Source organism: Protobothrops mucrosquamatus, unplaced genomic scaffold, assembly GCF_001527695.2.
Source record: "Protobothrops mucrosquamatus isolate PMUCROS unplaced genomic scaffold, P.Mucros_1.0 scaffold134, whole genome shotgun sequence".
NCBI lineage: Eukaryota > Metazoa > Chordata > Lepidosauria > Squamata > Viperidae > Protobothrops > Protobothrops mucrosquamatus.
The window spans coordinates 59436-86773 of NW_015386501.1; the positions used below are offsets into that span (position 1 = coordinate 59436).

Sequence of the window (27338 nt, forward strand, 5' to 3'; positions counted from 1 at the left end):
GTGTGTGAGAGAGAGAGAGTGAGAGAGAGAGAGAGAGAGAGAGAGAGAGTGTGTGTGTGTGAGAGAGAGAGAGAGAGAGAGAGAGAGATTTGCAGTCCAACAGACTAGGGAGGAAAGCGAAGTCAAAAGAGAGTCTGTCCTGGGAGAAGAGGCGCCTGGACGGAGGCGATGAGAACGGCTGGGGACCCAGCAATCTTGGAAGGGCAAGAAAGCATCTTTATCACTATCGCCCGGTAATTTAACGAGGTGTATACGGAACTCGCCCCATTCACTTTCGCAATCGGGAGTCCTCCAGAAGTTGTAGGGGCAGAGCTGGAGGGCACCAGGAGGGAGAGCAGGGCGTAGATCAAAGAGGCCAGGGTTTCCTACGGTTATTTTGATCATATCGTCGTGAAACAATGGCTGAAATCTCTCCGTCTTGTCTACCTTACAGAGTTTCTGCGATGAGAAAGAGTGTGTGGGGGGGGGGAGTCATGTTGGGCACCTTGTTCAACGGATACATAATTTTGCATTCAAAATTATTAAAATACGCTGGAGGGATGAATGCCTTCGTGTGCAGGATCCTGGTTACCTTCTTTCCACTCTGCTATTTAATGCAACAGCAGTGCCCCTAATCTGCTTCCCGACTGCTCCTGAAAACCTTCAGGCCAGTTAGGAAAAATCTTTGTGAAATTCGAATCAAGGGGCACCCCTGTTCACCACAGCATTAACCGCTTGCTCCACAAAGTTTGCAAGCCTTTTGAAAAGAGGCTGTTAACAAACAGCCCTTGGTGTATATTGGGCTAACTCTGCTGCCCAGGAAAGAGCACTCTGCGCCTGGTCAGAAGAATCACCATCTTCCTGCATCTTGCATCTCAATAGGGTGAGTCCTTTGCTTGAAAGAGGGGCTTCTGCAGAGTGTGGTCAAAAAAGTCCAAGATGGTGCCATAATGGTGTGACCAAAGCAATATTCATAAAAAAAAACAAGCAGAGGTTCAGTTGATTTATTGATTGATTAATAAATACAATTTATCATGCTGGACAAATCTTATTTCTAAGAAACCGTTTCACTAATTTAATCACCTGGTCGTTTTACGACACTTGTATTATATGGATCTGAAGTCATTCGTAAACTGTTTCATCTGGTGTTGGATGTTAAATTACACCCAACTGTCGTAGGGGTGGTCAACTTAAGTATTGACTAACTGGTTGACGTGAGTTGTACATCAGAAATTACCTTGATGTAGATGTACTAGGGAAGTATGCAGTGGAATACCTCAAAGTTATGTCTTAGGCCTGGTACTCTTTAACATCTTCATAAATGATTTAGATAAGGGGATAGGAGGAGAAATCAAATTTCCAGACAATATCAAGCTGGCAAGAATAGCCAACACTCCAGAAGATAGGTTCATGATCCAGAAGGATCTTGGTAGACTTGAACACTGGGTCTTGTCCAACAATTCAATGTAAGAAAAGTAAAGTTTTACACTTAGGAAAAAACCAAATGCACAGTACAGTATAGGTGGTACCTTACTCAACAGCAGTAACTGTGAGAGGGATCTAGGTGTCCTAGTAGTGGGCCACCACTTAAATATGAGCCAGCAGGGTGCTGCAGCTGCCAGAAAGACAATGTAATCCTAGGCTGCATTAACAGAGGGATAGAATCCAGATCACAGGAAATGTTAATACCACTTTATAACTCCTTGGTAAGGCCACACTTGGAATACTGCACGCAGTTTTGGTCACTACAATACAAAAATGTTGAGACTCTAGAAAGAGAAGAGCAGCAAAGATGATACCGAGACTGGAAGCTAAAACATATGAAGAACAGTTTCAGGAACTGGGTATGTCTGGTCTAATGAAGAGAAGGACTAGGATGATATGATAGCAGCCTTCCAATATCTAAGGAACTTCCACCAAAGCCATCTGAAGGCAGAACAGGAAGCAAAAGATGGAAACTTATTAAGGAGAGATCCAACCTAGGAATAAGGAGTGATAGTGAGAACTATTAATCAGTGGGATGGCCTGCCTTTAAAAGTTGTGGGTGCTCCATTGCTGGAGGGCTAAGAAGAAATTTCCTGACAGTTAGAACAATTAATGAGTGGAACAACCTGCCTCCAGAAGCCGTGAATGCTCCAACACTGGAAGTTTTTAAGAAGAGATTGGACAGCCATTTGTCTGAAATGGTATAGGGTCTAGCAAGGGACTAGAAGACCACCAAGGTCTCTTCCAACTCTGTTATTCTGTTATTCTGATTGCACCACCATGGATGCCATCTCGACTTTTTTTAACCAATCCTGTAGTGGAGAAAATAAACCTAGCAAACAAAATGGAGGTGGTAATCTTTTCCTGCCTGTCTTTTAGATATGACCAGGATCAAACCCAGTTCTTTTCTTTGCCTAATTCTGTCAGACCCAAATTGATCTTCCATGCTCCAGACAAGCCTTTGCGATTCTTCCTAAATCAAGGAATAGAAGTCTCCTCACCAGCTCACAGCGCAGCCCCAAAGGAATCTTTACAATGGAATTTGCAATTCACGCAAACCCCAAACTTCCATCCTTCATCAGATGATGACCCCAAGCTTCCCTCTCCTTTAACAAGGGACTTCCCAGCTCTTCTGCCCGCCTGAAAGACCCATTTGCCTGGTGGTAGAACTCACCCACATACATTACAGGGACCTGCCTAGCTTCCCCAAACTGTCCAACCAAATAGATCCGTAAGATTTCCCACCTTGTAGCCCTAACTTTCTGTAAAAATATTTGCTTTTCCATTTTTTAAGGTCATCTTCCTTATAAAACAGAACCCAACAATGGTTGAAATTAACATGGATCTCCTCAGTGTTGTGCTCCTTGCTTCAGTAATTTCCATGACACACCCTGCAGCCCCCTCCCCACTTGAAAAGACACTAGTGCTAAGGGGGAGGGGTTTTTTCACACCTGAGGAGAATTAATGTTCCTTTCCTCGGGAGAGGCAGTGTTACTCATCAGGGATCTGCTGCAAAGCCTTTTCTAAATGATGGGGGCCTTCAAGAATCTCCCCAGAGACAATTGCACTGGAAATTATCAAGGACAGCCTTGATCAGCAAAAATGTGAACTTGGGATCAACAGCTGTTTCTTTCCCCCTCCCCTGCCCCCCACCCCATCAAAATGATCAGAGGGCTCATTACTTTTTATTTGGGTCAACGCAAGGAATTAGTAACAAAATTTGTATTTCTTGGATTTTGCCTCCCCGCACGCTCTCTGCACTCTCCCGTTTATTGAACAATTGTCTTTAATAGATCATAAAAAGGGGGAAAATAATCTTGACATCAATTGCAAGAGAAGGTAGGTAGGTTCAAATGAGCGTACTATCCCTGAGGCCTCTGTGGACCTTAAAAAGGCCCTGCTCAAATCAGGGTCACAGTATATTTAGACTGAAGGGCATTTAAGAGTGGATGCTCCATTACTCTTTTCTAGCCCAACATGCAGGGTTGTTATGAAAATAAAAAGAAAGGGGAATAAAAGACCAGACTGCTCCTCTGTCACTCTACAGCAGGGGTAGTCAACCTTGGCTCTTTTATGACTCGTGGACTTCAATTCTGGGAGTTGAAGTCCACGAGTCATAAAAGAGCCAAGGTTGACTACCCCTGCTCTACAGTATAAGGGACTGAAAACATAAAGACAATGAAATGGAGCTTGCTGAGAAGCCTCAGTCCTAGATCTAGGCTTAGCTACCAAGTGGTAAGGAGAATAAACTTTGTTTAGACTCAGAGGTACTCTTGACATCTAGGCTAAAGTTTGGGACTGAACATTTCTTTCCCCAGTACCTCTGTGGTCCAAAATGTGCAGACAATGGGACTCTGCTACATTTCTTCTATCTGAGCTCTTGGGCTACACCGATAAAAACAGGTGGTATTTCAGTTGGCTGCCATTTTTGGACCACACATAGAAGATATTTCTATTAGAAGTCCAAGGTATAAACTCCTTAGCCCTTTCCACTGAACTAAGACCTATTGGCCAGCCTCACTGGTGTTGCCTTGAATATGAGAGGCTACCTTTTTCTGTCTCAAAGTCCTTTTTCTCCTTGTTCCTATAAACCTCTTCTCTGAGATATTGCTGAAGCAGGGCATAGAAAACGTACTGCCCAGGGGTGGTACTGTAAAACGTGTGATCAAGGATACAAAGTGGTCCTCCAGTATCCCTCACATGCTCTTCCAAGTGACCCCCTCATGTGGGTGGGATGAAATATTTAGGATCTTTTTCATTTAACCTAATTAGGGTTACATGATCATGTCATTTCATCTCAGGTTAAAGCATAAATGATAGCTCTGCTCTCTGCTGGCCTGGACATTGGAACACAGTGTCCATTTGTGGTCACTATAATACAAAAAGGATGGTGAGAGACTAGAAAGAGTGCCGAGAAAGAACAAAGAAGATGGCAATGGGCTCGGAGCCTAAATCCTATGAATAGCAGGTAAAAGGACTTAGTATGTTTAGTCTAAAGAAGAGAAGGTTAAGGTGAGATGAAGCAGCAGCCTTCAAATTATTTAAATTATAAGAATCCTTTACTTTAAAAAGGTGAAAAGTAGCTTTGTTCTCTACTTCTTTGATACAATTCAGATGAATATCAGTTTGAATAAAATCAATAATCAGAAATAGGGGAAGGGATATTATTACAGAACATGAATATTGAAAACAGAAAGAAACCCCCAAGAACTTAGAATAAATGGATAATAATTTCCTAAGGTAGAAGAACAATATCAATGGCTACCCACTAGTTCATATTTTAGGGCTGGGCACTTAACACTCTGCTCTTTCTTACTCTGGGATTTCAATTGCAGTTAAGTATTATTTCTTTGAATAAAGCAAGCTTGAGTCTCTTCCCCTGCCATGTCTCTATCCCTGAGATCTTCAGAATTCCAATCATAAAATTAGTATTTCAAATTAATGTCAATCAAGCTTAATTGTAGCTAGTGAACTTTTCTTTTCCTTTTGTTGCAGAACATGAATGACCACTGAGTTTGCCTTTCTTTGTTCACACTAGCAGTTTGATTCTTCTGCATCTGCAGCCAGCCCTTAGCCCACTAAGGGGTAGAGCAAATGACAGATCTACCCAAGTGCTGAAACTCTGGGGTTGCAACAACAGAGTGAATTGACTCAAAACCAAAACTGAAAAGAGGGAAACGGTTGACTTCCAAAGAAAGGTCCTGTAATTGCTGCTAGTTTGTGCTGTTCCCTTCCAGTAGCACTTCCAATTTCCTCACATTGGTGAAACGTTGTGTTTTGTCTCTGGAATCATTCACAGAAAGTACGTTTTACTTTCCAGGCCACTAGAATGACATGAGTTGAATCTTTCTGCCACTGCAGAGAGGAAAAAAGAAATAAGCACTCCTGAGCATGCTCAGAAAGCCTTTCCTTAACCTTTGAGTTATCTTTCACAAAGAATGTACACTCCTGAACAAACCATAAAGAACAATTCCCACTTGGATTTGAAACCAAGAACACTTCTCTTGCCAACTTGCTTGATTGTCCTGGGAAGATGGAATACCAAATGTTGGACTGGAGGACTTGTTTCCTTGAACTTCCTTGAACTTGCTTGCTGGACCTGTTGCCTGTCATAAGCAGGGGCCATCAAAGAGAGAGCTGTTTTTGCTTGGAGTGGCTTGTACTTGGATTCACCCATTTCAGCATTGGGACACCAGTCACAGGTTGAAGACCCCAGTATGCTAATATGGGAGTGGCTTCTCTCTCTCCGTTCACTTGCAGAGAGAAAGAGGGGGAAGAAGAAGACCAAAGGGAACCCCCACCTTCTTTTCATCCTTGGGGGCTTCCAAATTTAACAAAACAGGCCTTGAATCACTCAGAGGGAGACAAATACAAGGGATCCTTACCAACTTCAGCTCAGTGTTTTGCTCGCTAAAGAATTGAGATTGGGGATCTCTGTGCTGGTTACTACTGTAGTTGTTATTTTGGCAGCAAGTCTACACGTGGCTTTTTTCTTCTGTTGTTTAACTTTGTATCTGCCCTTTCTTCAAGAATTTCTGGTGGAAGAACATGAGCTGAGTTTGCAAGACATTCTGAACCCCAAACTAGTGAACCCCACTGTAGTCAAGCATGACATTTGACTCTTACTCTATGGACAGCTAATGAGTGACAGGCACTCAAAAAAACTGAACTAATTTAGAAAAATGTAGTTTTACTATAAGTGTACATGTTATGGGAGCACAGACACTTTGGAGGAAGAAGCATAGGTTTCTTCCTTCCCAGCCCATATTCTATTTTATCTTTGTAAGAAGTGACTTGGGCAGAACAGTGGGGATTCTTAAGGTCTTGCTGGAAACCTAAAGGTAAATAGGGATCCTCACTCTTTTCAGGTTACATCTATCCTCCTTCTCCTTCTCCTTCTCCTTCTCTTCCTCCTCCTCCTCCTCCTCCTCCTCCTCCTCCTCCTCATCCTCCTCATCCTCATCCTCATCCTCATCATCATCATCTATAACTGAAACATGTAGGATGTGAACCCAACAAACAAGCTCTCCAGACATAGATTGTGTTCATAAAATCAGAATTGGTACAAGGTCATTTCATTTTATATGTTGACTAGCAATTCTACATGATTTTTTTATGGGATTCTGAATTGCCCTTGACAGGACTCATCCTGAACAAATTTTGTTCTGAGTGGTGTTACAGGAAACATGTAAGAATATTTCAGGCCTTTCTATCAGTAAAAAAAAGAATAAATTAAAATTATTATGCGCTCATGAGAAAAGCTCGCCATGGCTAACATCATAACTTTTTGCCATTTCCTGGTTTTTACAATGAGTCACTCCTGATTTAGAATTAGTGGGAAAAATCTTAACCAAAGGTCACTGGTAGAGTTGACACAAGAGGTGTTGATAGGGTATGATAAAAGAAAAGGTCAAGATGGCAGAAAAAGGTGGAGCTTTGATTGCATCCGGGCAGCTACCATCTTGCCTGTTTTGACTACACTGTGTGGACACTTCTAGGACCTCTCTACTTAATTTGAAATGAAGATAACAGAGTGCTTTAATGAGCAGTTTCTCCTTCTATTCTATTATAAAAGATTTCATCAGGATGAGTGCATAGCTGATTGCCTTATATTTTTCATTTTAATTAAGGAAAAAATAGGAGTTGGGAGAGAAATTATGAATGATTTGGAGTACAATTTTCCCCTCCCCCAAATCCAGGCTCTTCAAAAACTAATGGCAAAAATTAATGGCAGAATGTTCAGGAAAGATGAGGTAGAACTATTGGAAGATTTAGATGGAATATTAGATGGACTATAAATTCCTCAATTATTAGGAAATGGCTGATTATGTGGAACCTCCATTGACAGGGACAATCTATCTTTGGAATCAGAGGCAAGCTTTTCCATTTATGGTTTCTTGTGGGGATGCCAACAGCAGAATGCTGGACTTGATTCAATATTCAGACCCATCTTAGATTTATACATTTATAGTGGATAGTTGAATTACTCCTTTGTTTTGGGTTGTGTTGTTTTTATTTGCAGATATACAGTAGCCAAACTAAGAGAACAAAGCCCTGAGTTTTCATAACTTGTAACCCATGGGTAATAGGCCATGTAATATATAAAACATGACACTTAATGCACACAAAATCTTTATTCTGTGACAGGTTCTATATACTGTATTTATACAGTAAAGGAAAAGCATTGTTGATGGCATTGCTATTTTTTTAAATAAAAAATTACAATACTGCAGCTGTCTTGGCATATTAAGTAGAAAGGGAAGTAAAGGTAATGAAGCTGGGGAATACCTCCATGAAAGTTTGAAAGTTTTCATGGATGATCATTATCTTCATCAATAGTAGCAATAGAAATACAGAATCTTGAGTCACTTTAAAGCCTAATGTGTTGATTTTGGCATCAATAAACCCTCCCTTCTCTTGGCTTCAGGTGCCCCTTGACTTCAACTTTGATCATCCCCAAAGTACCATACAAGTACTCCAACATTTGAAGGACACTAATTTGGTGAAGAAATTGCAGAGTTTGGTCTTCGTAATGAAATACACAAAAATAATTATCCTCAACTGAGAGATTTGGCTGGGAAAGGTGAGATTTGAGGTGAGGTCAGAAGAAATGAAATGGGGGGGGGAATACAAACTGGCAGTTACATTATAGCTGAAAGATGTATAACATATACAGCTACCAGTTGAGGATAACATGGCATTTGACAAAAATCAACTCTAATCTATAAAAGTTTTGCAATGGTATATTATGTTAGCCATTGCCATGCCGGAAAGTTCTTTCTTCCTCTTAGTGCATTGACATAATAACCAAATTATTAACACATTTTTAAAAAATCAAATAATTTCCTGTTTCTGGCATGCATATGTGTTAACTAGACTTTTTCATGTCTATAACCCAAAGTAAGTGACATCTAGAATCACCAAGTTGGCAAGAAATATTACTTTTTAGTATGTACTATTTATAGATTATATTTCTGCCAAACATTCAAGGTGATTTATTTTTTATAATAATGGCTTGTCTGATGTGATGCAAAAAGATGAGTCAGCTTCAGGGGAGAAAAAAGAGAAGCACATTTTGGTAAAAAGCAATAGTAAGTAGCCTTACAAGGAAAAAAACAACAGACTCCTTCTGACTCCTTTTATTAAGCAAAGTCAAAGTAGCTTGCAGAATTCTGACTTACCCCAACATCTTCTTTGGGTTAATAGGTAAACAAAACAAGGGTACAGAAAGGAGTGACCATATAATGGAATTAGAATTTAAACAATGTCTTCAGGTTTAGCTTAAGGCCTATCAGATGCAGTAATGGTAGTACTTGCTTCTAGGTCTCTAGCAATAAAAAGATTTTTTTTAAAAGATGGCTTATTTTTTCCCCCAAAAATGAAATCTAGCAAAAATTAAGCTACAGGTCATCCAGATGGAATGATCAGCGTGGGAAATAATAAATCCTCAGGCTTATGAGATGATTACATAAGGCCTGCAAACCCTACCAAAATGGCACTCCTGTTCAATTGAATTAAGAGATGTTCAGAGGTATGTTGGACAGAAATTAATCTGTTTCAGATTTCAGACAACAGATACCATTCCTGCAAGCTTTTTTTTTTTACATTAAGATCCAAATAAACAAAAACTTAAAAGATCAAGAAAAGGGCCTAGCTTTGCAGATCAATGACATTATTTTTTGAGTAGGGGAACTTTTTGTCTTTATTTTTTTAAAAAAAGAAGATCCTACTGCTTTTTTACATAGTGCTGTCCTTTCCACTTCATTCAGCTGCAGTTGTGAATTAGCTCAGGTGGAAAAAAATGAGTTGATATAAACTCATGGAAATATCCCAGGTGATCAAGCGGCCATCATGGAAGCTGCCAACTCTGAAGACTAAGGCATCCTTTGTCTGGGCTGAGGACCATGCTTGATCTGGGGCTCCCTCTCCAAAAAAGAAAAAAAAAGATGGAGCCAAGACAAACCTGATTTCTTTGTTCTTTTATTAAAAAGAAATACGATTTGCAAATTCCTTTCCAACCACACAATAAAGTTCTTCTTTGGTCGCATTAAACATTTACAGTTGATTGAAAATATGTGGAGATGTAGGGGCCATAATGAAGCTCTGGGGACTCATGAAGTCCTGCCCTCTATATGAAAGAATTGTGAGAGGGAGCAATGTGTGGTTCTATGGATCCGTCCCAGAAGGAAGAGTGCTGTCTATTTGGTGCTGCCAACTGAGCTTTCCCTTGTCTGAGGCCTTAAGGATTGGTTCTGCTCACTCTGGTGCCCCTCATCACCCCCACTTTTGGTAATCTGCCTTTGCATGCAGAACACAATGCCATCTCTCTAGACTGCCTCGCCAAAACACAGCCTAAACTCTCTAATTAGCAACGTGTTCTATCATTAAGGAGCCCTGCTGAGAATTTGTATTTAATAATGACCTTAAATTAGTTATGATGGTAAATACTCATCGGGAAAACTCAATGTCTAAAACTGTCTGCAATCTGGAAAGGCTCCAGCCCTCTTGTAATCTCTAGGAACCTACAAATGACCTAAAAGTGTGCTTTTTAAACACACATGTACACAGATTCCCCCTCCCCCTTTCTAAAGATCAGGGATTGTGTAGACAACTTGGGGGAGGGAGCCTGTTAATTAGGTTAGCTGGATGCTTTGGCAAATATTTAGAAAGCAACAAGATGGTTGAGGAAGGAATATGTAAAGTGCACAAAATCAAATGGAGAATTAACAGGTGACTGGATAGGATGCTATCAAAACCTTGGAGATGTAGTACTTGCTACTCTGGGTATGGGTGTGGGTAGATACATACATAGATAAGCATTTTTTTTCCAAACAGAAAATAGTCCCTCATCAAGCTTTCTTCTCAACATATGTAGAGTTTATTTCCCACACTACTGGTTGGTTAATTACACCCAGTCCTACATACATATGTAGTGGGGATGAGAGCTTCTCCACCAAAGAGGATGATTTTTAAAGATTGTAGCATGCAACTCATCCCTAATTTTATGCTCATTAAATTTTTGATGGTCACTGGTTTTGATTCATTGTCCTCACATGAAGGTTAACAGGGCACAGTCCTGACCTAACAACAACCACCATTTTCCCATATCACCCCAGCCTATAACAATTTTAAGATATCACTTAGGAGTACCTATTAAAGCAATACTTTTCCTCTTAAGTTGACACTATCCCACCACTGCTGCAAAATGTGTAACCCTTCTCACTCTTTATTTTTGAGATAAAATCAGCTGACCTGCTGTGGGTGTGATCAGAGATGTATGGGGGAGCATTGGAAGGTGCAAAAGAGCCCCTTGCCCACTGTTGCAGCTAATTTCTCCTTCAGCAGTAGCCCCTTCCCTGAATTCCCTTTGTACTAGTCCTCTCCCTATTTTTACATCCATTTCTCTTCTGGCTTTCAACAAGGCAAAGGAGAGGATTATTTCATCCAGGGAAAGACAAAGAGGTGTATTAGCACTCTTCCTCTTTAACAATGTTCTGAAATTAATAGATCTTCATTATTTATTTTGAGAAAGAAGCAAGAGTGTGTGGGGGGGGGGTCTTCATTGTTCTAATTTTTCAGTTTTGAAAAGTATGTTTACCTTCTGGTGAAGCAGTTCTGCTTTTGTTTATTCCAGTCTCCAGAAGCAAACTACGAAGGTTGAATTGTTTTGTTGTCTGTTTGCCAGCTTCCTTATAGCTGTCAGTTTCAATCACTTCCTCGTGGAAGAGGCTATAGCTACCCAGCAACTAGTCAGTTTCAGTTATCCCATTCTAGGGCGCCCAGCCAGCTACCTCTACCTGACAAGGCTTGCTTTCTCCTTTCTAGAGCTATCCCTACCTTAGTGTCTTCCCATGTTTCTTTATTGTACATTGTTTAAACTTAGGAGATATACAGATGGGGCGTAAGTGGGCAAATCAGTCTAAAAAATGCTGGGCAGAGTCTTAAAGCCAGACCCTCTTCATTCTTGCTCTATTGCTGAATACATCCCACCGATGAATGTGTTCCCCCCTCAGTGAGAGAGGGCTACAAAGCCCAGTGAAAGAAGCCAATCGCCTTGCCTACGATGAGAGGTATTGACAAATCTGTTCAAAATAGAGGCGATTAAAGCATGATAGGGATTTGCAAGGTGGAGGGAGGCAGGGAGGGAGCAAATGTCTTGCTGTGTTTTGTGCCATCCAGGAGGGAGGAGAAAAGACCCAGAATATATACTGCGGAGTTCTTACTGAGTGGCAAATCCGGCCTTCCAGGCAAATATATTTGAGTGCTCTTCCAGATGTGGATGCTCAGCTTTGAAGCTTTTTACAGGATGCTCCATTCCGCCGCCCCCCCCTCTCCCCCAGTAGTGACACTTCCTAAGGACGGACAAAGACCGTTCCATTGTGTCCCAGATCACAGTAATCTGTCTGGCGTGGAGAGGCATCCTGGCTAGGGAATTCTGGGAATTGAAGTCCACACATCTTCAAGCTGCACACTGTACACCCTGAACAACCAATTCTAGACAACCACGTTGAAGCTTGGTTAGGCGATTGCTGGCGGGCTCGGTGTTTCCCACAAACTCAAAGTAGGATTGGTGGAAGCAGAAATTAACAGCGGACAACCGCGACCTGCAAACGGAGCCATTTACCTTTGCAAAGCGGTAGCAATCTGGTTACCCCAGGAAAGGCAATACAAAGGTTTGAAATAAATCGGGAGGGGGAAGGGGGGCCTATAAGGCGTCTCCACGGGGTCTCCAGCTGAGACGATTTGTAATGCGAACTGAAAAGCGGCGCGCGAGGCAATCGGTGGATGGTGGGCTGGAAGTGGGGGGGGGGGGGGGGAAGAGAGAGAAACACTCCGGCTCGGCTCCTACCTAAACGTCTAAACGATTCTCCTCTCCTGCACTAACCTTTCATGTTTAATGAATGAATCTGCATTGCAGTCTTTCCCCCGCTCGCTCGCTCGCTCCCTCCCTCCCCTCTCCAGCTGGTGTGAACTCTGCAAGTATCGTATGAAGAGGCTGTGATCTCCTCGGCCTTCGGATTCGAATTAAAGTCCAGCTTACCTGCTTCTGATCCGGTATCATTGCCTTTGGTGACCCTTTGGTGACCCTTTCGTGATTATTTAATAGAATTAGCGTCTTAAACCGGCGAGTCTTAGAGCCGACGACGACGACGATGATGATGATTACACAGACTAAAGAAAGGACACTGCCTCCCCCCCCCACCCCACCCCCCACCCCAGTGCAGATGGCCCAGTTCAGACTTTCAAAAGAACTTTGCTGTTCAAATGGTACTTGGAATCTTGGCCGGAGCTAAGAATTGGTGCACGCTCCGGTTCGGCCACCGTCCACAAGCAAAGGACATCCTTATTGCTCTAATAGAGTGAGCGACTGCTGACCCTCTCGACGGGTCGCTCTCCCCCCACCTCAAACACGCATCCTCTGGCAGGCCGTTAGAGGGCAGCACACTCTGCCAACCAAGTCCACAAACCCCCAAAGAGGCCCAAAGCTCTTTTACTCAAGAACCGGTGTGGTTTCCAGCCAGATGTCGCCTCGCCCCAGCAAAGCTCTTTACCAGTTATGTTGGCAGTTGATAGGAAATGACCTCTAAGCCAGCGATGGCGAACCTTTTAGAGACTGAGTGCCCAAACTGCAACCCAAAACCCACTTATGCATCGTCAAGTGCCGGGTGGGTGTGGTCAATTGGGTGGGTATGGCCCATTGGGTGGGCGTGGCTGTGGTGGAAGCGGCAGACTGGGTGGGACTAAAAAGTTCAATCAATCAATTCCAACTTTGCAAGATCTTCCCCCCCCCCCCCAGAAGTTGAAATTGACTGATTGAACTTTTTTTTTTTTTGCACACGGCAGCGGAGGCCTAAAGCGAAAAGGTTTTATAAAATCCAGCTGAAGGCCTAGGACTGGGGCAATGGCATGCATGCCCACAGAGAGGGCTCTGAGTTCGCCACCACTGCTCTAAGCCGTTTCTTCAGCCACTGAAGGAAAAGTGGATGCCGGCTATGTTGTGACGCACATTGAAGTCTGTTTCTCAACCTCAGCCGGTGGTTTAAGACGTGTGGACTTCAACTCTCTTGGGGAATCCAGGAATTGAAGTCCACACATCTGAAACTTGCTGAGGTTGAGGGACACTGATCCAAGTAACAGCCCTTCTGGTTCTTCCCATGGAGAGCTGGATTCAGGAAGTCTTCTAGATTGCCTTGTGAGACATTTTTCAAGGACCTACTTTTGAAATGAAAGCCCCTCCTTCAAAATAAGCAGCTTCTTTCCTTGGGCCGAATCTCAGAGGAGAAATATGCTGAAATTGGCAATGAGCACCTCCCCCCCCCCCCCAGCTCTCCTCCTGAGGAGCCTTTTCTGCTCCTCTGTAGGACCAAAAGGGCTGGGCTTCAGCAGGGAAAAAAGGCACCGTCCCAGAGCAGAGTTGTATCCAGCTCCATCTTCTGGTTGACCTTCATCCCATCTGCTCTGGGAACTCTTCAAGGGAAGTTCTTCTTGATCAAATGTGAGTAGCCTTATATCAAGCCCAGCCCAGAGGAGCATCAATCTGAGGCAATCCTTTTCCTGAAAATAAGTAGGGTCTTTCTCCACCTCTACTTTAGAAAGGGAAAGTCATGACCAATCAAATATTCCCTCTTGGTCGCATAATACTGATCTCAAGCTGGTGATGTCAACAACTGTGTGTTCCCATTCTATGTACTATAATAAAAATAGCTTTTTCAATCTGATATTGTCCTGTCATAGCTTCTGGTTGTGTAATTCTCTGTGTGTGGTATTTGCCTGGACTAGCCCCTGCAGCCCCTATTATCCGTGCCTTCTCCCTGGTCCACTATGCTTAAAGTAAGTTCTCTCCAGGTTTCTAACCAAACTGAGAACAGAACTCAATGATTTTTATCTCTGAAAATAGCATCAGCATAGAATAAGTAGCCTTATTTTCCCTTGTTACAAGCTCTGAAAATAATGAAGATTCACATTATTTGCCAATTTCCTTGCAATTAATTGTCTTCCTCTTGTAAATAAGGTGAGGTTGCCCAATAGCTATTCATTTCCAGTAGTTCAATACTCAATTTATTGTAAAAAAAATTCTTAGAAGCACTATTATGATCAAAAGCCACCTTCCCATTTCACTATGTTGAACTTCGAAGTGTAACTGTTGTTGTGGAAGAAGCAGGCAGAGCAATCAGCTTGGAAATTCACAGCAGAGCCCCAAAATTGTGGTACTGTAGAATGAATACCAGCCTCAATATATTTGGGTGCCATGACTCTGTTGGTGGATGTTTTGCTCTTGGTTAGTGATGTAGAGAAAGTAGAGAAGGTCAATCAATGTCCCTGTATTGCCCCCCCATCTGAACAGCATGATTTAACAAGCAGTAGGAAGAGAAATAGTCTGGGCAATGCAGACACCCAGTTTTATAATGGTACTGTTTTGTACTGACACAAAGAAAAGGTAGATGGTGCTTTAAATTAGCAGTGTCTAGTTCTTGATGCTCAAAGATGTTGCTGCAGGAACAAGATTTTTTTTGGGGAAAGTCCAGTGTTCTCTTCAGTTTGGTAGTCCCAAAAGGACCCAGAATAAAGGTCACACTCTGGATAAGCCATCTGAGAGTGGCAGTCTTCTCACTCAGGCTACAAGTATCTGCGGGAGTATGGTAAAAATAAAGTCAAGATGGCAGCCGTGAAGATGTAATCAAAGCTTTGCCTGGTTTTTATATGCACCACTTGGCTGCCATCTTGACTTTTTAAAAACCATACTTGCAGACTAAGTGGCACATTAAGTCATCCCTGAGGAAAGGTCCAGAATCGTGGACAATAGCCTGAATGAAAGAGCCTTCCGTTTTCCCTTGCCCACCTCCCTTTCCAGGCAGAACTTGAACTCTGCTGTCTGTTTGCTCAACTCCTCCGCTGCATACTCAGGACTAAATCTCCTGGCCTTTAGTTCCTGAGGCTGGCGGCCTCAATGTAACCACTCGCCATTTCTGTTAAGACTCCTTTGCATTCCGTTCCCCTTTGGGCTCCTAATTTCCATAGAGAGGGGGGTACTTACACTCTTATACATGTCACTAACTTCTTCCTAATTCACTACTCTACAAAATAAAGAGGAAAAAGAGGAGTGGCCAGGAGGGAGGAGTGACCAAGGTTCTGGCGTACATATAGATGGATTGCTTTAATGTCTTCACGTTTTCTTGCATATACCTGCATTGGGGTTGCCTGGGTGCATAAGATGCCCAGAGAGTGTGCGTTGAATGAGCTTACAACAATGACGACCCTGCAATTACTGTATGGTGTAAAGTGGGGGGGGGGGCAGAATCTAACGCTGTGGAGGGAAGGAAATGTCTGGGATGTTAGAGTGGTGCCGATTCCCTGGGTGGTGGGCAGGATCCATATGTGGAGGAAAAGATTATGGAATTGTATGTATGTCCTCTCCAGTTATGTTTCCCCCACAGGCGCGAGGGGCTGAATCCAGGACAGGCCAGCCCAGCCTAGCGCTCGATAAGGAGCTGCATGAATGAGCACGAATAGAGAAAGTTGTGCTCAGCTAACCGAGGAAATCGTAGCCATGCCAGGGTACCGACGTCCCCGTTTCTTTTCACTGATGGCTGGAGAGGAAGGGGGCCAAACAGGAGAGACCCAGGCGTCTCCTTCGCAAGAGCCAGTTGTAATTGACCAAGCCGAAGCATCTTGAAAAGGCTCCAAAACCGATCCTGACTAGGAAGAGCTACCCTCCCATCCGCACTCGCTGTCAATAGGCAAGGGGAGGGGGGCGGAAAGAGGCACACAAAGACGCTGGAGGAAAATATAAGATTGGGGGAGGAGGGGGGCTTCCAGGCGATTTCTTTACGGGCCGGACAAAGGACCTACTACATATTACCTGGACAGCACAAGGCAAGCAAGCTCACAACTACAAACAACCGGATCTCTACTTTCACAAGAAAGTAATTCGGGGAATTTTCCGGGAAGCTCTATAAACGATTTTAGGTGCTTAGTAACAAAGTGAGAATCGACCCTCTCGGAAAAGGATCTTTTCCCCTCAAATCAGACAGCATTTCTTTGAACGGGGGGTGCAAAACTTCGGGTCAGAAGGAAGGAAAGAAGTCCGTCCAGACCCTGGAAACCATCCCATAGAATTAGCGTTATTTCCCTCTGTAGAGCTATTTGGGAATGTTATTGTTTTCGCCTTTGCGTGATAACATAGGACAAAACTTCACAATGTGCAACAGATGATCTCTGTCACATTAAATGGTCCTTTGGACTGGGAAATAAATCTCAAGATTTATTTGGACTGGGAAATAAATCTCAAGGTTTCCAAGCAGCTCTTTTCTTGTATTCACCCACTGGAATAACCTTCAAGGACAACTCGGAGCGACCGTTCAAACGCCGTGGCCCACGGCGTTCCCACTCAATCTCAAGAAACCAAGTTGCCCCCAAACCCAGCATTTCAGGCGGGTAGCGGAAGAGCTGACACCGCGAGATTTCAAGACCAACGGGATTACTTCCGTGTTAAAGGCAAGACTCCGAATCAATTTTTTTATTTTATTTTTGCACAGGGCCACGAGTGAATTGAGCGCTGGAAAAGCGATCCAATAGTTCAGTCTGCTTGATCTAGAGTCAATCTCGACGCTGGGAAATATTTGCAGGACTCCTATAAGCTCAGAGCCAGCTTCCACCGAAGGGAAGAGGGCCGAGAATTTTCTTTTTAACCCAGTGTTTCTCAACCTTGACAATTTTAAGGCATGTGGACTTCAACTCCCAGAATTCCACAGCCAGCATTGCTGGCTGTGGAATTCTGGGAGTTGAAGTCCACATGCCTTAAAATTGTCAAGGTTGAGAAACACTGTTAACCGGATATAATCTCGAAGGGCCAAAATGGAGGAGGCTGCAGACTGCCTTCAGTAGTTTTTTCAGGGGTGGAAGGTGGGGGGGAAGAGCCTTGGCTACAGAAGGCCCTCTTCCTTTCCACGGATTCTGTCCTCTCTCTTTCCCTCCCTATAGATTGCCCCCAAAGTTGGATCTCGCTCTCGGTCAGTGTTCCCAGCTCGGGGCCTACAGCTTTATAAGACTACAACACCCATGCTACTAGGATTGTTGGGAGTTGTGCTCCTAAGCCCTTGGAGGGCACCCAACTGCAGGAGGCTGCTCTGGCCCTTCTCCTGCCTCCTAGCTCCCCGGCGCCTCTTCGCCGCTCCGCCTTGACGAGCCTCCCTGCCCTGCCATCTGGCCTCCTCCGAGGTCCTGCGGCTTTCCTCCTGCCTATTGATGAAACGCACTTTAGCTTCCGAGTCATTTCATCTTAATCAACAGTCCAGCTTGCCTTGGATAATAAACTAATACAGGAGAAGGGACTTGTCGATAACGATCGGCCAAAGCAAGGGGTGGGGGGGAGAAGCCGTAAGCTCCCCCTCCCTGCCTAGTTTGGCCATCTTCGATAGGCCCTATCTTCCCAGGGCAGATGGCTTTGGTAGGGAGCCGAGGAGAGGTAGGAAGAGAGCGGGAGAGAAGGCTTAAAGGCAGATTTTCATAGATTTACACCTCAATCAGCCATTTAGGTTTCTAATGCAAATGCTACAACAAGTTCGTTCATCTGCCTGCTGCGGTGATCTCTCTCTCTCTCTCTCTCTCTCTCTGTGTGTGTGTGTGTGTGTGTACATACTGTAAGGAGGAGGAGAGCGCTGATTAAAAGGCCCGCGTTGTGGAGGATCCGGCCTTAGAAGCCTCCAGTTTTTACAAAGCACCCTTGGCGGTATTACTCGATAGTAAGAGCCTCCAAATTTGCGGGCCTGCCCTGCCAGCCAAAGAAAGGCAGAATGACAAAGGGCATTTCCTCGCTGGTGATTTATAGCGTCACCGGCCAGCACAGCGCTGTGAAAACTGGCTTTGTAGCCCCACGATGGCCCGCGACGACAAATCGCTAGTGAAATAAAAAAAAAATGGCAGTCCAAAAGGAATTTAACTGGAATAAATCACTTCGATCCCAACATGGTCTCCTATCTCGCCGAATCAGGCCTGGGGCTGCCCTTATTTTAAAGTAAGACCATTGGAAATAATTTAGCCTTGCTTCCATGTAAAAAGATCCGGGGGATTCTGCAAGCCCGGGTGGGGTGGGGTGGGGAGTTCACACGACCTCAGGATTCCAAAGCACAAACATTACAGAACCAAGTGCCTCTCACATAAGTCAAAAGGCAACAGCTAGGAATCCTAGTCTCATCATCTACATTCTGTCTGGTTATTTTTAAGGGTTCCAGGTGACACACAACCAAGATGGATTTATCTCATGGTGCTCAGCTCAGATCTGGGGTTAAAAGTCCTTGGACCTTGGCTATCACTGAGACTGGGATCTGGAGCATCAAACTCAAACATTTGGGTGATTTTGTTCTCAAAGTGTAGCCGCCACCCTAACGCCTCTACCCACTTCCATTTCACATACAGGGAGTCAGTTCTGAGGAAAATAAAATTCTTAAATAACATGCATTGATCTCACTTCTGCCAACTTTAACGGGGCCAGAAATGTCGTTTATAACTAAAAGGAAGCCTCGCTTGAATTAACCAGATTTATTCCTGAATACACATGTTGGACAGCAGATCTTCTCCAAAAGCAATGGAAGAAAATGTGTGATTTGGAGGCTTTTCCTGCCATCCTTGGGATCAGAGAAGCACTTCTATGACTCAAAATAATTCCAAATTGCTTAATTTGCAAAAATACACACGCATACACAGAATTAAAAAAAAAAACACTTCGCTTTCTATTCTCCAGTCTACTACCAAGAAATTAGGGGGAACTTCATAAAATGAACAAGGAGCGTTTTATGATAAACCTCGTGGGGCCGAGAAATTGGGCCACGTGCAATCTCTAGTCCTGCTAAGGAAATCCTCCAATTTCACCTGCTCTTTGTGGCTACACGGGAGGTCAAGGGAGCGTCAAGTAGCTTCTTCTACCTGGGGAGGAGTTGACCCCAAGCAAATGCCTAAAATTTGTATGAATCAGGTCAGCACGTTTCACACCGATTCGGACAAGATCTAGCCGATTTCTGCCGCTTCTGGTCTAGCCCTTCTCGCTCTTTTCGACATACATAATCTGGCACGGTGGGTCAGATATTCCTTTATTTCTCCATTTCGAGGCAGGTGAGAGGCTAACAGCCGACTTAGTGACCTCGAAGTGAATTTTGTTAAGGCCCCACTTCGGGGCGCTTGTGAACTGGGTTGTTAAAGCTCAATTGAAAGCATTCCCTATACACTTGAGCTGGCTTTTTGGTGTCTCCTGCACAGTATTACTTGGGAACAAATCCTCTTCACTACAGTCTAGAATTCGGTCAAACATGTCTGCATTTTTCTCCGGATTGCGTGCAGCGCTTTTTCCTCTGTTAAAGTGGGGAAGGGGCTCGCCGAGAGGCCAAATGGCTGCTCTCCTTTACTATCGCCTCCCGCCAACGTTACAAGCCGACCGCTTGGAGAGGGGCCGAGCGACCCTCCTGAGCACAAGGGCAGATTCCTCTTTCTTCCAGAGAGAATCAGTACCAGGAAGTTGCATCCCAGGTTATGAGTTTGAACCCGGTTGCAAACCACGCAATTCCAGGCAATCCGAGAGAAGGAAAGGGCCTTAGATTAAGCAAATCAGGTTCTCGCAGGAACCGGCCTAAACCTATTTTACAGCGACGCAGAACTCAGGGAGGGTCTGTTGGTGGTGGTTTGTTCTCCGAACTTGCTCGGAATACAAACTACCACCACCACCACCACCTACCACCCGAGCTACAAATATTTGCAATTATTTCTAACTCAAGCAGGGTGGGGGTATTTCTAGGAGCTCCGTAGGGAAAGGCCGCCTTTTATTTCTATCAGTGTGGCGGGGCTGATCTTTTTTTTAAGGCCTTTCAAGGCTCGAGAGAGCAAGTCCTTTCCTGCCTGTGCAGTCTCTTTGCAGCCGTGGCTCCGCCATTCCAGTTAAGCCATCTCAACTCTCCTGCATTTTCCCTCTTACTTTTGAAACCTCCAGCTTTTCTCTACGCCCTAAGTCCGGAAGCACAATCTCTCAACAAGCTCAGGAGGCAGACACAGTCAGTGGATTTCTCTTGCTCTCTCCTCTGACCCTGTTTTCTCGGTGACGGGCCGTTATTATTATTATTTTTTAAAAGAGGGGGGCGGGAGGGGTCAGTGGGAACGATTCAGATCAAGTCAAAAGCTTCAAACTCCCACCTGGCGCTTCAAGGGAGAGGGGAGGCCTCGCGCGCCTTGGTGGTTTCTCCTGAAATCGGTGGGGCTTCAGCCCGTCGTTCAGCCCCAAACAGACCACAGCTACCCGGTTTTGCTAGACGTAAATCCAATGGGACTGATTCTTAAGCAAACTAGGGTTTTGTCCGAGCTAGCAGCAACGTTCCCTCTTAAAATATTACGTCTGCGCTACTCCAATTCCTCTGGTTAAAAACACCAGGCCTCCCAAATCAAAGATCTCTTCCTAACACACACACACACCGCCTCACATCAGACGGCAAGAGGGAGATATTTCGGAAATCCCAAACGCGTTTCGAAATGGTCAAGAAACATTCCAGGCACGTTAGTGCCTTAATCCCAATCAACGTTTCAAAATTGTATTTTCAAGTAAAAACACGTTTAGAATTCACCCCTTCTTAATTCACGCTTGACTAACCAGCCCCGGGCCAAGCCGAAACTTTTGAATGCGCCGAAGGTGACGCAGGACCCTTCTTCGTCCGGGCAAAGAAAGGGCCTTTTCAGCGCATTAAGCAGCTCCTGAGGACTGGGGGGGGAGGAGCCGTAAACTGATTAAGGAAGGAGTTCCTTAGTTTGCTTTGGGAGGCTTGTAGCGCTGCCGTGTTTGCTTTTAAAGTTGCAGACCGAGAAAAAACAAAACAAAAAAGCCCACCCATCTTAAACTCTTGTTTGGAATTCACCTAAGCAAAGCACAACACCGCGGAAAAGCCTAATTTGGACCAAGGATGGGAAGGAAGGAAGGAAGGAAGGAAGGAAGGAAGGAAGGAAGGAAGGAAGGAAGGAAAGGGAAAGTAGGACAGAAGTGGAATCTTATGGAAAAGCAGCTGTCTACATGATCCGTCCTTAAATTAGTGCCACCGGTGGGATTCCAGTTCCCAATATCCCAGCTGGGGGACTGAAGGACAGGCTATTCCTGAGGATACAGCCCTGTCCACTTTGAGGGCTCAAAAGGGCAGGATGCCATCTAAAGAGGGATCCAGACCCCCCAACGTGTTGCCATGCCTTTGAAGGGGGAGAGCACCAGGGCAGTGAGGGGGCCCTTCCTGTCGCCAATATGCTGAGCAGCACCAATCTAGGCATAATGGGCAGAAGTAAGTGACTCTTCCTGACAAGAACGTTAATTTAGAGCACCTGCCACAGAGGTTGACTTAGCAGCCATAACCTCCCCTTTTCCCCCAATGCAGGCGAGGTAAGCTCTGGTACCACTTGAGGGACTTTCCAACCTTGTTTGGAGGAAAAGCCAGATAAGACCAATCGCAAGGCTGACGCATCAGGAGATTCTCTTTGTCCAAGGGCTGTACCTGGCAAAAGACCTTGTGATCCTCCTGGATAGTAGGTAAGGTGCCCGAACACGCTTCCTTATCCTTCTTGCTGCTTTAAACTAGGCCCCTCTATCTCCTCCTAGCAATTTGAAGGGGTAGACTGGTGTCTGGAGGAAAACCCGTAGCCTTCTTTAGCCAGGAGCACTCGGCAGGGAGTTTGAGGTCCGGCCATTCGCCCTAGGAGCACAGAACAAGGTTTTGAGACCTCCCATATCCACCCCTCCCTCGTTTGGCCATACCTATCTAACTCCCGTGCCCCCAAATATGTTTTAAAAGCATGCCCCATATGTGCCAAAGGCTCACAAGTCATTATCTTGGGGGATTTTCAAGCTGGGTCCTGAATGCACTCTGATCCGGAAGTCAGTTAATGGAGTTCAGTGGAGGTTTAGTTCCAGCAAACTGACTTTGAGTGAACGGAAACTTTTCCCAACCACCTCCTAAAGACTGCGGACCGGTGGGAATCCTACAGAGCTGAAAGGGCAAGCCTTAGACTAGAGCAAACCTTTTGACAATTAGGGCTGCAACCCTTTCTGCTTCTCCTGCTTGAGTCGGCCTCATCTCGGCCAATGGACTTTATTTCTCTTACTTTTTAGTAGACCCATGTAGGATTATGCGGCAAGGGGCCTTGAAGGCTGAGCCCCAAATGATGCTGTTCAAGTGGCTTCTGGAGCCAGAAGCCCTATCGCTCATTAGGCACCTCTTTACTGAAACAAGCCTGCAGGGATATACCTTTTTAGCATGAAGCCCAGCTTCTCTGTGGGAGGAGGAGGAGGAGAAATAAGAGCAGGAAACAATTACCAGCAATACAGAAAACACACCAACATCACTAAATAGATAAGAAAAAAATGGAATACTGTATTTGATTTTTTTTTTTTAAGAAAGTTTGTACATAGAGATAGACACGCAGTAAAGGAAACAGTGGCATAAGCATCCTACAGTGAATTTAAGAAGAGACCTCAACAGCTGCTATTTAAATACTCAAAATGCTTTTGCATAAGAAAACTACAGTGGAACCCGAAGCCTCGTTTCTTCTATCACTGAGGTCCCTTTTGAAAACCTAGTCTGTCACCTCTTGACAGCTACGTTTGTGCAAGAAACCCAAGTCAGGGAAAATGTTTCTTTTCTGTCTTTTTTTTTTTTTTTTAAGAAGGAAAGAGAAGGGGGGGGAAGGGCGAGGGCAAGACAGGGACACAAGAAGAGAAGAGCAAGTATCATATACAAGTATTTTCTACACATATATTACAAACTGGGAAAAATGACCTCATCATTAAGATATACATAATTCATATAAAATTTTGAAATAAAAATAAAAATCTGTTACAGTCATAACTATTCTTTTTCCACATTTATAACCAGTACCCACACAGGCAGTGACAGAAGTGTAGAAAAAAAGGTGCTTAGGAAGAAAATGATTGTCTGTTGAACAAAAGAATAACAATTTTAAAAATAAAACAATAAAAAAAAACAGGAGGAGGAGAGAGGAAGAGGAGCAGGGCAAACCAATTGCATCTACTTCAAACCATCACTTGGATTTGGGGAAAAAAGATCAGCTGATTAAAACCCAACAAAAAGTGATAAACATTAGTTATTTCCCTCTTCAAAGAGTTCCTTTAAATTTTTGTAAAAGCTTTTCTCTCTTTTTGTACAAATTTGATCGGCGTTTTCCTTTCCCGCACCCTAGTCTTTATTATTATTGTGTTCATTTAGTATAGAGAATATTATATTTTCCCCAGATGCAAACTGAATCATTATCATGCAAAATGGGTGTAATGCAGTCCATGGGAAAGCGCAAACATTAAAATAAAATTTATAAAAATTAAAAAGAAAAGCGCTCAAATGTGCTTTTGTCCTACAAAGAATACAAATGTCACCTTTCTTTCTTTTTTCTTCTTTCTTTCTTTCTTTCTTTCTTTCTTTCTTTCTTTCTTTCTTTCTTTCTTTCTTTCTTTCTTTCTTTCTCTCTCTTTCTTTTCCCTTTTCCGGTAATAATATTCATAATAGCACAGTATTATCACAATTATTATTTCCCAGCTGCAGCATCAGAAATTCACAACGTTAATTTTGTTCTGTTCCTTTACTGAGTGGATTGTTTGTTTTATTTCTTTTATTTGTTAAGCAAGGGTTGGTTTTATTTATTTTTAAATGCGTTTTAAGTGTCTGCTTCTCTTTTTTTTTTCCGGTTCTCTTTCTAGGGTTGTTCTGAGGTGGCTTTTTCTCTCGGGGGAGCTGGGGCAGTTCGTCGAGGGAGCCGGCGCGCGCTTGCTCGGGATGGGGATGGGGGCTCATTTTTTTGCCTTTTGCTAGTTTTTGTTTTAATTATTATTAATATTATTATTATTATTTTCTTAGCTTTTGTTCCTTTCCATTATCATACATCACATTCTGAGTCGCTGGAGGTTACCGAGAGGATGGAGGTCCCCGTCTCGGCTCTTTCTGTCAAACTGGAGACGCTGGTAGTGGGGCTGGCCGCCGTGGACGGAGACTCCGCCGAACTGTGCGTCGGGCAGCCAGGTTCTGACAAGGACCGCATGCCGCTCTGTCCGATCGCCTGGTGCTGGAGCCTGCAGGAGGCGGGGAGACAAACCAACAGGACAAACCATCGCTCAGAACCAGAGCCACACAAAAAAAAAGGCAGAGAGGAGGCGGCGCCCTTCGGGCTGGCTCTCGGGCCGCGCAAAGGCGCAGCGCGTCTCGGAGCCAGTGGAACCCCCAAGGCAGAAAAGCTGGGATCCGAGGCCGGCCGGGGCCTTCTCTCCAGCCCGACCCCACCGCCGTTGCTTTCGCCCCAGCTTAGCCTGACCCCTCGCGTCTGCTCGGCCTCTCTCTTCCGCCCCTCTTTCCTTTCCCGGCCAGCCTTCCTCCCTCTCCGCAGCCTCCTTAGTTCGCAAAAACCGGAGCCGCCGTCTGCCGGGGTCGCCTGCCCGCCCGCCCCCACCGCCCCACCGCCTGCCCTCTCCCTCCAGCAAAGATCCCTCGCCGGTGGCTTCAGACTCGCCTCTCTGGGCGGGCAAGCAAAGCGGGAGCACACGCACACACGCGAGGACAGGGAATTTGCATTGGCACCTAACTGACACAGCACCCACGCGCGGCCCTCTGCCCGTCACTCCCGCGGGGCTGCTTTATTTGGAGATCGCGTCTCCTCTGCCTCGGTTCCAGGAGGGCAGAAGGCGTGGGGAGGGGTGGAGATCCCGGGCCTTCTTAGAACCTCGCTCCCCTAACTTCCTGCTCCTCTTGCAGGCACCCTCCCGCCAGCGGGACAAACCCAGCTTTCGACCCACAACGGGCGACTCACAAAGGACGGGTGGATGGTGGGCAGCCAGGGAGAAGCTCCCTCCCCCTACCCCCCCTACCCCAGCCCACCCGGGGCTTCCCTGGAACGCCACCCAGAAGGGGGGGGAGGAAAAACTGTGATGGGCGCAATGTAAACAAACAGCAAAACAAAGTGACAGGCCCGGCTGTGGGGGAGGGGAACGAACATCTGCGAAGCGCTGGGCGCCTTCGGTCTCTGCGCATATCTCGGAGAGAAGAAAAACCCGCCGGTCCTCCGAGTCTTATTTTTCTGAGCGGTGGAGAGGACGGTTGAATTGCTCCAGCCGCGTTTGGAAGCCCCCGCACCCCGCCAGACAAAGGAAGGTCGGCTGCCGCTGCACCAAAACTATCTGGCAACTGGCAGAGGGCTCTCCGCGACACCCCACCCTCGGCTCGATGCAAGCTGCCTTGAGCCACTGAAGATTTGGGGTGGGGTGGGGTGGGGGTGGGGGTGGGATAGAGGGGTATGCATCGCATCGCATCCCTCCCGAGAGAGAACGCGAGATTGTTTATCTAATTTAGCAAAGGGGAAGAAGGTGGCCGACAAAAATCAAATAATGCAAATAAAAAACGTCCGCGTTGAACCTTCAAATCCTTTTTAAGAAGGATCGGAGGATATTTTTAATTCTTCTTTTCTCACCCGGCGGTGAACTGCTTTTTAAAAATAGACCGCCTCGTCCTTTCCACTGTATTTACTGCTGCGTTTATTACTGCTGCCGCTTTTCTTATTGTTGTTATGGCTATTATTCGATGGCTTATTTTTCTCCTCCACGTTACACGTCTTTTACGTTAATCTCGACCATTCAACCCAAACATTTACAACTCTCACGCTTTGCTGGTGTGGGGGGGTTACGTGCCTTCTCTCACAGATACAACTGAAAAATAGTTTGACGGCAATATTTCACTTTCTTTATTTCCCTGCTCCAGAATTTGGAACAAAGTTTGACAATATAAACAACACGGAATTAGAAAAATCAACTTGGTAAAAAATAAAAATATAAAAAAATGGAAGGGTTTTTCTCTCCCTGCATTATTTTATGCAGCTGCTACCTTTTTGGACGCCGCGTTAAAACTACGGGAGCGTTCCAAATCAATAACCAAGCAGAGAAACTCGAATCATATAGTAGCCTAATAAAGTTCTAGCATCCAGTTGCCTACGATACCGCCCTATATATTTATTTACACACTCGTAAACAAGCTTCAGTCAAGCTATCTTGGACCCCAAACAACCTGCCCTATATGTGGGGAAGAAAAACAACTTTGGAAACTATTTTAGATGCTTTCCTTTTTATATTATATTATTATTATTATTATTATTATTATTATTATTATTATTATTATTATTATTATTATTATTATTATTATTATTATTATTATTATTTGGTACATCCCTATCTTCTCCTCTCTGCTCTCTCTCGTTCTCGTTTTTGACGGCATTAATGAGAACAAAAGAAGAGCGGCGGCCCTTTCTCTCTCTCTCTTTCTCTCTCTCTCTCTGAAGCTCCCTTTCCGGGAAGGGGGCATCTTTCTCTGTCTACTCAGAAGTAAGCGGCAGGGGATCCGGAGACCTTGCTCCGAGAGCCCCACCAGCCGCGCGGAAAGCTGGCCCGGCAGGGAGAGAGAAAGCGAAACGTCGTAGCCTTCGAGGGCCCGACCCAGATCAATAAAGGCGGCCGCTTTCCCACTGCCGCCAGCTCGGGGCCCTCGGAGGTCGTTGTTGTTTAGCTGTTTCTCGCAATGGCCGTTTGCCAACCGGCTACAAAAGAGAGAAACGCGCCTCGAACACTGGCAAGGAAAATCCAAATGAAATGAAAAGAGCGGCCCGTCCCTTTGTACCGGGCCAACCGAGCCGGGGAGAAGGAGGCTTCCCTCCAGCCTCTGCGCCCTAGTTTTAAAGCTGGTGGCGAGGATTACGCGCCCGCCGGTAGGCAAGAAGACACGCGCGCATTCACACACACATCCAGAAGATTGGGGGTGGGGGGGGTGGGGTGTCTATTTTTCGGGGAGAAAGAGGATTGGAATTGCAAGCAGGGG

General features: G+C 44.9%; 1 protein-coding gene across 1 annotated transcript in view; it reads right to left on the minus strand.

The window, feature by feature from the left end:
* Nucleotides 1-27338, minus strand: part of SIX3 (SIX homeobox 3) — a 79731-nt gene that overhangs the window by 51571 nt on the left and 822 nt on the right. Inside the window, exon 2 of the mRNA XM_015813079.2 lies at nucleotides 24370-24556. Within this exon, the coding sequence (XP_015668565.2) occupies nucleotides 24370-24556 (187 nt within the window). The remainder of the gene's footprint in view (nucleotides 1-24369; nucleotides 24557-27338) is intronic.